The 14762-nt window shown below is 39.1% G+C and overlaps 1 protein-coding gene across 9 annotated transcripts in view; it reads right to left on the reverse strand.

Moving 5' to 3' along the window:
* The window catches only part of slit2 (slit homolog 2 (Drosophila)), a 106442-nt gene that overhangs the window by 8581 nt on the left and 83099 nt on the right, over positions 1-14762 (reverse strand). For 4 of the 9 annotated variants that reach the window (XM_086082241.1, XM_086082242.1, XM_086082240.1 and 1 more), the window contains 16 exons: positions 12605-12755; positions 12432-12506; positions 12123-12266; positions 10728-10871; positions 10483-10649; positions 9415-9547; positions 8786-8854; positions 8470-8541; positions 8077-8148; positions 7933-8004; positions 5700-5863; positions 4742-4774; positions 4298-4422; positions 4090-4187; positions 2952-3091; positions 1039-1062 (listed from right to left, as the gene is read on the reverse strand). In XM_086082241.1, the coding sequence (XP_085938367.1) occupies positions 1039-1062; positions 2952-3091; positions 4090-4187; positions 4298-4422; positions 4742-4774; positions 5700-5863; positions 7933-8004; positions 8077-8148; positions 8470-8541; positions 8786-8854; positions 9415-9547; positions 10483-10649; positions 10728-10871; positions 12123-12266; positions 12432-12506; positions 12605-12755 (1683 nt within the window). The remainder of the gene's footprint in view (positions 1-1038; positions 1063-2951; positions 3092-4089; positions 4188-4297; positions 4423-4741; positions 4775-5699; positions 5864-7932; positions 8005-8076; positions 8149-8469; positions 8542-8785; positions 8855-9414; positions 9548-10482; positions 10650-10727; positions 10872-12122; positions 12267-12431; positions 12507-12604; positions 12756-14762) is intronic. The other 5 variants (XM_086082247.1, XM_086082246.1, XM_086082245.1 and 2 more) reach the window with 3 other exon arrangements.

Here is a 14762-nt window from a genome sequence, read left to right on the forward strand (position 1 = left end):
CCGCACATTTCCTTAGCGCTGTTGTACAAAGGCTCTTTAATCTATTTTATTATTTCTTCAATCTTAAAGTATCCTGCTTTTATATTCTTAGGTTTATTTACGTTTTTACCATTTCAGTCCATACATTCAGTTATTTAAATGACATCTTTGATATTTTCTTTCCAATGTTTTGACGTCAACCGGATATTTTCCAGCCAATCCTGTAGCGTGACGTCATCGATACAATCTGGCAGCCCGATCACATCTGGTACAGACACCACCAATCCGTCAATGAGGGACGCCCATTTTGTTGACGATTGACGGGAAACTTTGAAGTATTGACAAACTAATCATTGGCAAAAGGGATTTTCGTCTGTCAATGTAATCGTCAATCCGTCAATAAATTCAGCAATCCGTCAATGACGGATGCCCTATTTTGGTGACGAATTAACAGAACATTGACGGATGCCCACGTCGAATGGCGTGTATCTATTCGTCTTGAAATATTGAAGAAAGGTGTCCCGACTTTGGATGACTGCTGAGTGACGGACACCCCAAATTCAATGACACGCCCACCTCTGCAAACACGCATTCACATGAATGTGGAAGGGAGGCAGAGTAACTGGAGAAAAAAGCACACAAGCAGAAGGGGAAGAAGCAAATTCGGCACGTCGGCCCATTTTGACTAATTATCCTTACCTTAGTATAGAAATTCTGCAATGTTGCTAGCCACATTCATGAAAACTTAACATTTAATGGAACTGCAGCAAAAATACATTACAATCCAGTCATCATTTCCACTGCTTTATCAAAACATTGCACTTCAGACTAGTCGTTTTGAATAACAATAATAAACTGTACAGTATCTGCATTCGGCAGCAAGCAAAAATGAAAACAAAAAATGCTCCGTTAAAAACAGTTGGAAATTGAGGACATGCATTTTGAACACGGTGCGCAAGCATTACATGCCTGAATGAATCTCAAATTTCCAATTAGCACTGTCAAATCACTGCAAGGAAGGGAGGAGGGAGAGAGGGACAGCGAGAAGAACCAACTAACCTCTCTCCACCTCATTGGTAGCAGCTGCGACCACAGAAAAGACGGCGGACGGCGGATGGCGGAAAGCAGAGCGAGATGAGAGAAAGACAAATGACAGCCAGACAGAGAGAGAACACCGCCACAAAGGTTAGCAGTCGCACGTGATTAGCGCAACGCTAAAGCAGACACACAGCAGAGCAGTGTTAGAACAGAGTCGAGCGGAGCAGTGATTCCCAACTATTGTGCCGAGGCGCAATAGTGCGTTGTGAGAGATCATCAGTTGTGGCGGGCAAACTATACAGTTACACTTAATTACTCGGAAAATGATTATTCATTACAAATAATCTTTACTGCGCAATTTTTGTCAGCGATATATAGTGACAGGCAGAACAATCTACCTTTTATCTATTTGTTGCCACATTTGCTACAGAATACCAGTTTGGTCCTGATTGTTTCAATGTGTGGTAATCCCTCGCATATTTGCAGTTCACAAATTCACCTATTTGCACTTTTTTCCCTCATGGAATGTATAACCCAGTTATTTGATGAAAAACACACTTATTTTCTTTTGATGTGTTCTTTTTAAAATGCCCTAAGATGCCACACGCTGCAACCAAAGCCCCATATATGGTGTCAGGGAAGTATGTTGAAGTGATACATCTTGACTGAGAAACAAGCTTTGCTTGTTGGGGAGGGGCTACATTTAGCTGGGGGTGCTAGTGGTGTCTTTGATGCATGTGTGTGTTCCAGGGTTACAATAGCGTTGAATTTGTCGTCATAGTTAGTTTTTCTTTCATTTCGATGATTTTTGTTTTCAATTAGTTGTAATTAATTTAAGAATGTGTTTGTTAGTTAAATATATATATATGTATATATTTTTGGAAAAAGCTTATTTATTTATTTATTTTTGATTTAAAACAACTTTTAGGATTAGATTTATTTTATTTTATTTTTTATTTTATTTTTTAAATACACAGTGTATTTGTAGTGTGCAAGTAAAGGTCACCAAGTTTTATGTAGTAAAGTAAACCACAATTCTCAAAAGACTGTTTGACCTTCATTTTTTTGTAAAAAAAAAAAAATACAGCAATACCGATATAAATTCAAATTTAAAATGACCCCTGAAAACTCATGCATGAAATTAATTGACAAAGAGAAAAATTAAGGACATTTTAGTTTTAAACATTAGATGTAGTTTCAATTATTATTATTATTTTTTTAAAGCATTTGAGTTTGTTTTTCTAGGTCTGGTTTGAGTTATTTTGTTAGTTTTCATTAACTTTAATAACCTTGTTGTGTTCAAGCTCTTCGAGTGGATTTTTTTCTTAAGTCAACTGTTTAATTCATTTATTTCTGAGGCTAATGTTGAAAGATTAGCTTAAACGGATATTAAATTGTCTTGGAATCATATTTTGGTGTATCAACTAATCAATTATAAACACTTTATGGTTTGTCAATTATTGGCCTATTACCCCCTGACCCCAAATAGGCGATTGATTACATACACACTTTTAAGGACATTTTTGTTTGTCAATGTGTCGTGAGATTTTCCTAAGCACATTTCCCACAGAGGGCCCGGGGCGACCGTTTTGTGTTTGTGTTTGCAGCGAATGTTGATTTCTTGGCATGGTTCGTTCAAGGTTTCAAACGTTCGCCAGACGTTCAATAAAAAGTTGTAATGATTTATCGTGTTCAAAAGAAGTTTTGAACATGTTCAAAGTTTCTTTGCGGCAACAAATACTGTCGGCGACCATTAAACCTGTTGGCAGACGTTGGCCGCATAGTGGGAAAGGGGCTTTTTTTTTTTTTCTGTAACGCTTTGAGTTTGCGCTGATAAATGTTTATTATTATGTACCTTGGCTCAATAAAAGTTGGGAAACACTGGAGGAGAGCGCTTATGTGTCGCCATGGAGACGGCATGTGCCATGTGTTACCTGTGTATTCCGGGGAGCACATGCACGTGTAGTTGTTGATTCCGTCGACGCATGTCGAGTTGTTCTCACAGTCGTTGTCTTCACAGTCGTCGATGTTAAACTCACAAGAGTCACCCTCGAAGCCCTCGGGGCACACACACCTGGGAGCAAACACACACACAAACACTGCATTGTCAGCATAATCTACACATTCCCAGTTGAAAGTCATTATTTTGTTGATATGAGCGTGCCTTGAGTCTTTCACACGTACGCACGCACGCACGCACGCACGCACGCACGCACGCACGCACGCACACACAGCGCAGTCAGCGAGGTGTATTATGGGCCTAATAAAAGCTCTCATGCGGCATGGATGGATTAATATCTCATTTTGTTGTCAACACCAGCTTCTCACTGTGCCTACCCACAGCAACCCAACACCGCAGAGAGGAAAATTACTATACAAAAATTAAACTACAGATGAAAAGAGACAGATGTTTTAATATAAAAAGCGGCTGTTTTGAGGGTGTGATACAGATGTGAGCTCTGTGTAGTTTTATTGTCCGTGCGGGCTGTTCATTTCCTTAGAGAGACCTCAATTAGCATCCCGCCTACTAATATTAAAGAAGTCATCCTTAAACATTTCTTGACAATAACATGTTATATATGACCTCACTTGTCTATTTTGATTAATATTACATTTGTGGAATATGAGTTATGCAGCAAAATGCAGCCGTTTGTATCCATCTCAGGGGGCGGCCATTTTTTCCACTTGCTGTCAACTGAAGATGACATCACAGTTGCTCAGGGCTCAAGCAACGGCCAATCACAGCTCACCTGTTTTCTGAAGCTGAGACCTGAGCAACTGTGATGTAATTTTAGAATATAGCCAAGTTTCATCATTATTCACAAATCTGTTAGAAAGAGCTTGTTGCAACATGGCCCTGGCTGATCTCTTATACTCTGCTGCCACCTGCTGGTCGTTTTTTTAATAACTACCATTGCTTTAAGCGACCTCTTCATGTCAGAAGCTGTATCAAAGCCTTCTGTATGCTCTAGCATAAAAATAAATATTTAAAAACGTATTTATACGTTTTTGGGTTTGGAATGAATGAGTTAACAATGACTACAATCTGTATTTTTCAAAAAAGCATCTCACCAGAAGCTACTCCCTTCGCCTTCCTTCAGATGACAAGTTCCACCATTCTGGCAGGGATTACTGATGCAAGCATGGATGGGCTCCTCGCAGTTCTGGCCCTTCATGAATAAACACAAAAGCAGTCTTTGTCATTAAAAGTCTTCACAACATTCACAAACAATGGCAATCTGTTGATTTATTCATGAGATACTCAAGACCTTGTGTGTACCTTAAATCCATAGGGACAGGTGCAGCGGTAGTAGTGCACCGGGTCATTGAAGCACGTGCCGTCGTTCTTGCACGGGCTAGACAGGCATGGCTCACATTTAGCCTGGATGCTGATATCTACTGGGCCTGATTGATGCAAGCACATCACATGGACCGAAAAGCACGAACATGATCAGTTTGCATAGTTGCAAGCTCAGGGTGGACGTTAGACTGCTTGGATACACACACGTAAGCACACGTACACACACGCTCACGCACAGACATTGACTTACACTGAGTGAATGGCTCTTGCTTTATTCACAATACATAATGCAGGTCCAAACACGGGGGTCATAAAGGGGGAAGGAGTCTGGGTGGTTAAGACAAGGGAAAACCAGGTCGGGCCAATTTGAAGGAACTGGGGGGGAGGCGCGATTGAGGAGGAATACGTGATGGGCTACTTTACCTGGCACCAGAAAACCACAAGGCCCCGGGACTTCTACAGTGCGTCAGTTAGATTAGGTTAAAAATAGGATTCAGTCATGTGATCATTGTCATGAGGGATTCAGAAAAAGGTTCAAGTTCACATTCACTAGAGCTATGAGATTCAAAACTACGTTCACATGCAAATTTGCGACTCAACATTTCCACGCTCATTGGAAGCTCATGTACGACGAATAATTTTTTAAAAACTACTTTCAAAATGAAAGTGTTTAAAATGTGTTTTCTACACAGTACTCTTGTGGTCTCCTCTTGGAGTCCTCAATTATGCTCATTGCGGAGATAATCTAAATATGTAAAGTACACATTACAGGTGTGAACAGTGGAAACTATAAAGCAGAATGGCCCCTGTGGTTGAACAATCCACAATTTAACCCACATTTTTCATGACAACGTCGCTCTTAACATCCTATATTAGAATATTTCACTTTCTTGGTTTAGTTCTTAGCACTCAGAGAGGATGCACTGTCAAATCCATGATAATGTTACATGTGGAGTACCACAGGGATCAGTACTCGCCCCTCTATTGTTTGGCATTTACATGCTTCCGCTTGCTGATATTATACTGTACGTAAATATAACATTAGTTTAAACTGTTATGCCAATGATACCCAACTATATATGCCTTTGAGATGATTTGTAATTTTGTGCTTCTTAAACTGAGATGTTGATGATTGGCCTTGCTAGTTATCGGCACCTGAAGTCAGTTATATTTGACTCAACTCAACCACATTAAGAACATTACTAGAACTGTGTTCTTTCACCGCCGCAATATACATCCCATTCTTTTATTTGCAAATACAAGAATAGTTTGAAAATCCAAAATATCAAAGGTTCCATCCCAGATTTGTTTGACCTTATAGGTTCCATAGGTTCTCCTTTCACGTGCTGCTGAAAGTTGAGTAAGCACACATTACACGTACCTGTGCAGGTGAACTTCTTGGATGGCGTGGTGAGCAGCAATTTGTCGGTCATGTCACCGGGCCCGGCGCAGCGGGCGATGCCGGGCTCCTTGTAGCCGCTCTTAACCCAGTCGGACAACCACTGCATGTGGCAGTCACAGTGCAGAGGGTTTGCACCCAGAGCCCTGCCACAGACACGCAACACTCAATGCCGGGTCATTTTCATGTTGGATTTTCGCTTCGCTTTGTATTGGATTTTATTCTGAGTTGTGTCAAGTGGAAAAAACAATTCTAAATGTTTTGTTTGAAGTGAAAACTATTTTAAAGCACTATTTTGATGGAGAGCGAGTCTGCCGCAGGAATTGCACAAATATTTGGAGTACAAGTTAAGACTGTAAATCAAAAAGAAGGAAAAGTGGCCACAATGTGCTCATCAGGTTTCATTTTTGCGCACTCTTCTCTCTCCTCTGAAGTGGATGTGGGACATTCTCAATCTTTATTACAAAGAGGTGAGAGGTCGGAGTTGCAGGGAAAGACATAGCACGCTCTACGGCCTCTTTTCGAAGCTACACACCTGCAGATTATTCCGAGATCCACAATAGGAAAATTTGGTTATACAGGGTGTTTTATAATTATATGTCACTTTTCAAAAAATATCTTAGGAACTGGGAAGAGTAGCAAGATAAAACCGGGTTCACTTGAAAGGTGAAATTGTCAAGTTTTCTGCTACGTCACAATATTTTGCGTTAAACGTAGTTTGCACTAATTTCTTTGTTGATTACTAATAATGTTGTTCACAAGAGAGGAGAAGGCAATTTGCGACTGTGAGTTTGATAAGAAGGAGTTGTGGACATGTGTGTTTAAATTTTTGCAACAAAAACGAAAAAAGATTTCAGATATAAGAAGATATAAGATAATTGGGTTTTCATATCTTTATCATTGAAATACAAGGGAACGTGAAGTGACATAGACTTACAGTATGAAACACCCTGTATTTAATTTTATAAGATGTAATATATAAATAATATAATTAAAATATTACGTTGATCCAATATTAACATTACGAAATAATCCAAATCAGAGATGGGCAACTGGTGGCCCGCAGCGACTCTGAGTGGCCCCTTGATTATCTTCATTTAGTTTTTTTCAAACCATAATAAATAAATAAATACATAAATAATAAAATGCTGATGAACATTCAGTACACAGCTTGGTTTTTACAAAAATGGGGGGAAATGGGGGGAAATGGGGAAAAAACGATTACAAAAAAAATAAAAACATATCTGAGAATATGTGAATCAGTAGGTGCCAAAACAAGTATGCAGGGGTCGACTGTAGTTGTAAGTTGCAATTTCACCATTTCCCACTAGATGGCAGACATGGTCTTGTTATGCTTGTTATGTCTTATACTGCAGAGTAGGCCTAATGCATTTTTGGGGGAAATTACATGCAAGACAAACATAGTTCCTCAATAATATTACAATTTTGAGTGTGTTGATTTTTGTGAAAAAATGCACAAAATGAGTTCTTGCACTTATGTTGATTTGCTGTTCAGCCTTTTTTTTCTCCGCCCTTGAATGATAATTTGGGAATTTTTATGCACAAGAAACCTTTGTTTTGGACATTTTTGCCTTCCTTGAATTGCGTTGGGGGGAAAAAACAAATCACAGTATGTGGTTATTTTGTTGTTTGCTTTGATATTTTTGTTGTGTTACTATAGTGGATCTTTTATACATGCATTGAGCAGTGCGATAATTATGAAAAATAAAATTTAGTAGAAGCAAGTGGCTTTTTTTTTGGTCATACATCTGTTTGGGAAGTGCGTAGTTAGTCATACGTGTCCTCAACGTTGCACTGATGAAAAATTGCGGCCCCCTCCAACATTTACGTTGCCCAATCCTGCTCCAAATGAATGATTTAAACAAATATTCTTAAAAACATATTTTATATTACCTAAGGGCAGGTCGCCAAATACAGACGGTCTGCAGGTCTCACAGTTATGTTTACATTCCTGTGGGAACGCAGTCATTCCCTCGCTTTTATTTTTGTTATATTATTACTATTTTCCTATAATATTATGCATTTTTTCTCACAACATTTTTCCCCCAATGTCGTTTTATCATTCTTTTCATTGTGGTTGTACTACACCTTGTAACGGCAGAATTTTCCATAGAGCTCTTCTATTGGATCTCATTAGTTGTTAATGGTGTACCTAAAGAAGTGGTCAGTGTGTGAGCGTGTGCGTGTTGCTCACAAGTGTGAAAGTGATGACAGATCTTTGAAGGCTCCTTCTGGTATGAGTGATATATCGTTTCCATGGAGAGACCTGAGAAAGATATCTCAGTGAGACAAGCGTGGCTCGGCTCTTGCACTTCACCTCAACTTTGACGGCACTCACAGCAGACGCAGGGACTTGAGTCCATCGAAGGCCCTCACTGGGATGCACCGCAGACGGTTGTAGCTCAGGATTCTTTTGACACACAATTCAAATTGTTGGCATGCAGACGCGGACATAGACGCGTAACAAGAAACATTTTAAAGAGTTATTACGCTTGCTTAGTCGCACCCTTGTCCACTTTCATCTGAGCAGATGCAAATATTATTGCCTCACAAACACACTCACAATCATTTGTTTGACATGGTAATCGCTTCGCATGAAGCTTGATTGTTGTTTTATATTCACGTGATAATAGAAGGCTAAAAGGATTTAGCAAAAGATGCTGTATGACTTCTAAATCATACATACACACACACACAGAGCGCAAAGGGACTGATGTAAAGCCAGACTCACAGGGTAAGCAGCTCGGACATGTTACTGAGGCTGTGGTTGGACAACGTGCTGATCTGGTTGTTACTCAAATCACTGAAAAGGAAACAATAACAAGTACATAAACACACGCAAACACACGCACATGCCGTTCTGTCAACACATGCCGAAATCCTAATGTTGTACTGCACACGCATACCGAGTGATACGGCACAGATCCCCGACAAAATTCCATTGGGTTAGTTTTGGCAGAGAGCGGGACCACAGGGCCGAGGCACACTCGATATTATAAACGTGTGCATCGTTTCCCTCCATGTCAATGCGGAATGTGAGCACTTACATGAGTGTCAAGTGTTTGTAATCGGAGAGCTCCACAGGAACCTGAGTGAAATGGTTCCCATCCAGATACCTGACAAGGTGGATTGACATAAAACAGAGCGAGAGAGAGAGAGAGAGAGAGAGAGAGAGAGAGAGAGAGAGAGAGAGAGAGAGAGAGAGAGAGAGAGAGAGAGAGAGAGAGAGAGAGCAAATGAGAGGGAAGAGAAATGTTATCGAATCATGTGGGAAATTCCTCCTCTCCAGCAGAGTGTGCAGTCGTTTCAGCACGAGCCATAATAAACACCGGAGTTTAATATTCCCACAGGCATCCTGACAAAGTTCAGTAACCGTCTCTCCAGCTTGCTTTCACACAAACATGCATAAAGCTGAAGTTCCGTCCTGCTCGTATCAACTCAAATATTAATCATTTTGTTTGTATGAGAAATGGCATGATGAAATAAATGCCCCAGGTTTTCTGCCCATTTTTTGTGTTATATTAACTAAAGACTCTAAATGGTCATTATGGGCCATTTTGGACCTATAGAGTCGCTGCAACATCCAAACTGCATCAGCACTGCACTCATGAAACGCTAACAGGCTAAGTGATGATAAATGCAAAGCTTGCGATATACATTTAATGAAATCACTCACAGCTCAGTGGTTTCTTTAGGCAGGCCTTTGGGCAAAGTGCTGAGGCCCTTGTTGCTGCAACGGACCACCGTGTCCAGGCACGAGCACTCCGCCGGGCACCTCAGCACCGGAGAGCAGCTGTTGTCATCGTTACCTGATGGAGATGGATGGGACATGGTGCCGGTCAGGGAGGGACAACCTACTGCGGCAACTTTGGCACGGTTATTATTTGTGTTTATATCTCTGATTTGCAAAGTATGCAATGACAAAAGTATCATAACTTTTTTCAAAACGGAACAAACGCAGAATGTTGACATTTGTGTTCAGTGGTGGAGGGATGACAATGAGTCTAATATATTCCCAGGGTTTTCCTGTTACTGCTCAATAATTGTGTTCAGTTTGAAATAATTAACATTGTCCGAAAGGTATTCTTATACAATATTTAACTCATTCACTGCCATTGACGGCTATAGACGTAAAAAATTCATTTGAACTATTTCTATTTGTTTAAATTTTTTTCCCACTTTTGTTAACAAGAGTATAAAAACCTAGGGGAAAAATATTGTATAAAATTTGTGATTAATCGTGACAATATAAGTCATACGGTTAATTACAATTAAGAAATTTAATCGCCTGATGCCCTAATTTTTTATAATCTTTTTGCATTTTTAAAAAATATATTTTTTAAAGAAAATATTATTATTATTATTATTATTATGTATTTGTTATTTTTATTATTTATAATAATCAAAATTATTGATATTATTTATTTATATTATATATTATTTATATAATTATATATTATTATTTTTAACAATCTTTTCTTATCTTGAAGATGATAAAAAATTAGGTCGGCAATTAACATTTTTTATTGTAATTAATCACGTGTCTTCAATTGTCACAATTAATAAAAACAATTATATCACGATTTGACTTATATCACGAACTTGTAACTACAGCCAATTACATTTACAAAGAAATCTACCCAACAATGGGTACCAATGTACGAAGCATAATGTAACGTAAAACAGAAACAAGGTAATAAAGAATATCCACCAGAGATGCGGATCTATTATCGCTCCATCCTACCATCTTCACAAGCAAAGTCTTGGACGGCCACGTCCTGGATGGGGATCTCTTTCAGGAAGTAAGGACTCTGGCAGCGAGGGTTGCCCGTAACAATGCGTTTCCGCCTCAGCCAATCACCGAGCCAGGCCAGATGACAGTTACAGTTGAACGGATTGGCCAGAAGGTTGCTAAGGAGTCCAAAGGGTGGGCAGTTACGCATTTATTTCTTTAGTTTGACTTATTTGACTTTTAATATTTGCACTCACAGCGTGGAGAGAGAGTGCAGCGTGTCGAAGGCGCCGGGGTTCATGGAGGTGATCTGGTTGTCGTAGAGCGACAGCAGGCGCACTGAGCTCAAACCAACGAAGCTACTGTTGCTCACGCAGCTGATGCGATTACTCCGCAGCATGCTGCTCTCAAACACAAATAGACACACACAGATACAAACACACAGTTAAAATGGCCGTGTAGACATTCCCACAGTAGAACATTCGGAGTGAATTTGGTACAATATCGACAAATGTATTGGGGCGTCAAGCCATTACACAGACAGGAAGTGAAAATGGATGAAAATTGTTTCCACTCTTGGGAAACCCTTGATTATATTTTGAAGTGTAATAATAATTTTGGATTTTCCAATGTAGATAGTTTTTACCTCATTTCGATTTTTTTTGTAATGCTTTCAAAGTTAAAGTGTTTAACTCATTAAAAAAAATCACAAAAAAATAATTGCATCAATCATGTATTAACAAAAATGATTCTCACTATTCATTTTGACCACAGATGATTCTTTAGCTTGACAGCGGATGGTTACATTGAAAGGCAGCGCAGGTTGTGTTTGAACAATAGACATAACTTACATGCATTAAAGTAAAGCATTTAATAAATGTTTTCGTATGACATTCAAAATATTTGTTCGTGTCAAACTATTGGGGTCGTTTTTTTCCCATTTAAAATAATAAAAGTAATTAATTGATTAGAAAAAGAGGAGGATGAGCGTGTGCAGTGGATCACAAATTTTGAAGACGTCCCCATAAAAATTTAATGTCTAAAAAATTAACACATAACAGGTGCCCTTTAAATCTGGCGGGCAAAAAAGGTCGATTGAAAAGCCTTTTTTAATTAAGCGATTCATCGTGATTAATCAAAATGAATCAAAGAGATGTGATTAATCTGATTTAAAAAATGTAATCGTTTGACAGCTCTAATATATATATATATATATATATATATATATATATATATATAGAGAGAGAGAGAGAGAGAGAGAGAGAGAGAGAGAGAGAGAGAGAGAGAGAGAGAGAGAGAGAGAGAGAGAGAGAGAGAGAGAGAGAGAGAGAGAGAGAGAGAGAGTATTTGTGTAGAGCAAGACAAAAATAGTATTTAGGGATGGGCGAGAAGTGATACTTACAGGTATGAGTCTGGAAAATCAAATGTGGTATCGAACATTCCTAATATTGAGTATTTGTAGAGTGCAAGACAAAAAGTATAATAAAATAAACTACAATTCCCAAATAACTGTTTGACCTTCTTTTCTTCTCCATGGCCAACCTGTCATAATTGATTGATTATGATGCATGGTATGTGAAAACTCCTATCCAGATGGTGTATTTGCAAATGCAACGACGTGTGTGTACGTGTACGCGTGTGTGTATACCCACAGCGTGCGCAGGCCGCCGAGTCCCTTCAGCATGCGGTGATGAACATTTTCCAATCTGTTGGAGGTCAAAATGAGCTCATTGACCCCCGAAGCTCCTTCGAAAGTGCCCTCCTCGATGTCAGTGATGCGGTTGTTACTCAGGTTACTTGTGCAGGAGGAAGAAAAGCAAAGAAACATCAAAGAAACGTGAGACAATTGAGGGTGCAGACGGGGGAATCCAGCGAACATGAAAGAAAGACGACGGTTTTCTCTTCATGACCTGAACGTGACTTCCGTATCGCTACTATGCTGCGCTACAAGTCTGACTCACATCTTCCTCAGATGGGGTAACTTTTTGAAGATCCCTGTCGCTTCAAGGACAGTAAATTCGTTGTTGTTCAGACGCCTGAGGGGAGAGCGAAGATGCTTAGAGGGCAACCACAGAGACGAAGAAGGAGACGGCGGCCGACGCAACGGCAAAGCCAACCGCAGTGAGTGACTCACAGCTCGGCGGTGTATTGAGGGATGTGGTCTGGTATTTTGGTGAGCTTTTGGTTGGAGCAGTCCACCGTGGTGCCCTCGCAGCGGCACTTCTCGGGGCAGGCCAGGTCGGCGAAGCAGTCCCCTCCCAGCTTGCTGCGGTAATCCTCCGTACCTGGTTACAATCACAAACGCGGCGTCACTCCAGCCCAAGCGTGTACTATAATCGCCTCCAAAGTCAACAAAAACGTCCATACACACAGGCTTCTTTCATCCTGTCAAACACAGACAGAGGTTCAATTCAAACTGCTTGCACACACTGGTAGTCGTGTCATACTGGAAACACACACACATACAGCACACACACACACAGGCTGCTGAGTCTTGCATCTCGGCCATGCTGTAGGGATTGGGCAGGGCCGTTCCATGGTGCTTGACAGAACCATGTTCCACTTTTAGGAACCTGGCAGCCACATGGTTAGATCAAGCACAAAGGAACAACCTGCTGACTGACTGCTCCTCCGCTGGAACACGGGGGTGGGGAGGGGAGGGGCAGCGAGCAAGGAAGAGGAAAGGGAGAGGAAGTGTCATTTCCCACAAAGTTTACTAAAACAAAAAAAAAATTCTGTACAGAAATTTGTGTCACGAGGCCAATTTTTACTGAACAGTGAGAAACTTTTCTTTCAACTGGTGTCAAACCAATACGGTCAAATAACACCATTACTGGACCAATGCCAACTTCAACCAACCAATAAACATCTGCAGTGGAACCTCAGGACCTGAATGACTATTTTGACCAAAGTTTTCATGAACAATACGCCGCTAATGCTGTTTAAATTTAAAATGATCAAGAGTCCTGTAATAGTTTGCATTAATTATTATTTTTGCCTCCCTAAAATAGGTCAATAATATAATAATAAAAACTAAAAAAATTAATTTAATTTTTTTTTATCTCATGAAATGATTGGTTACTGGATTAATCTTAAATAATGAAAGTGGTGAAATAAGGTAAAAAAAAAAAATACAAATGTAGGAAATTTATTTAGTATTTATAATAAAAAATTGATTCATTAATTAAATATAAATTATACATTTTGAAAAAATTACATTAATAAAAACAATTCCACATTACATGTTTATAGATAATTTATTAAAAAAAAAAAAGGTTAATTATACCAACATTAATGAGAAGTAATACAATAAAAAAAAGACTTAATTACAACAAATAAAATACAGTTCAGTTTTTATTTTATTAATTAATAATTGGTTAATTCATAACTAAATTTATTTAAAATTATTAAATTAAAATCATTTTTCTGTCATTAAAATTAGGGACCTTTTTTTTTTTATATGAATACTCAACTCTTGAGTAGTTACCGATACCAATACCATGTGCCTATCCCATTGGTACTTTTGATAAATAAAAAACAAAAAAACAATTAAATAATTTTAAAGAAAGACCTATATATCCCAATAATGCATTTTTCCTTAAAATTGCATGAAATTAATGGCAATTTTCTATTCTAATTTCTAGTTCATGATCATAAAACAGCCACAAGAGGGCAGCTGATGCCAATATTGGCTGCCATCGCAAGTACCGTTACCTTCAATTAAGGCTGGTATCAATACCGATACCCATTCCTAATTAAAATAACCTAATAATGACTTGGCCCGTCTGTTCTGCTCTAATGACGTACAAAATGATGGTGCTCAAAGCGACGTCATGAATTCCGGAGCTCAGCCAGCATTAGAGGAAAAGTTATGCGTTCAGCTTTTTCTTTGGCTTTTCTTGGTAAGACATCTTCTGCATCGAGCACCCGGCCTTACTGTCATTCGTGAGAATAAAGTCAGACTTGTGTTTGACCTCAGCGCTTCCACTCACAGTACTTGTTAACACAAGAATTATTTGACAAAGCACATCCTACTGTCAAGATCAAATTGAACTAAAGTGGTAGAGGCCAATTCTCTCGTATACAGTAAAAACACTTTGAGTAAAATTTACTCTGAATATTTTACTCTCTTCCAAGTGAAGTAAAATTTCACTGTTTAGAGTGGGACCAAAGAGACTTTGTTTAGAGTAAAATTGACTCTACAGAATCAACCCTTACAATACAACCCTGTGCACTGACATAGCACAGTACGGTTATTCATTCTTAATTCAGTTTTAGGATGAAAATGCACC

Source organism: Leptonotus elevatus, chromosome 8, assembly GCF_054856555.1.
Source record: "Leptonotus elevatus isolate MCC_2025b chromosome 8, RoL_Lele_1.0, whole genome shotgun sequence".
NCBI classification, from domain to species: Eukaryota; Metazoa; Chordata; class Actinopteri; order Syngnathiformes; family Syngnathidae; genus Leptonotus; species Leptonotus elevatus.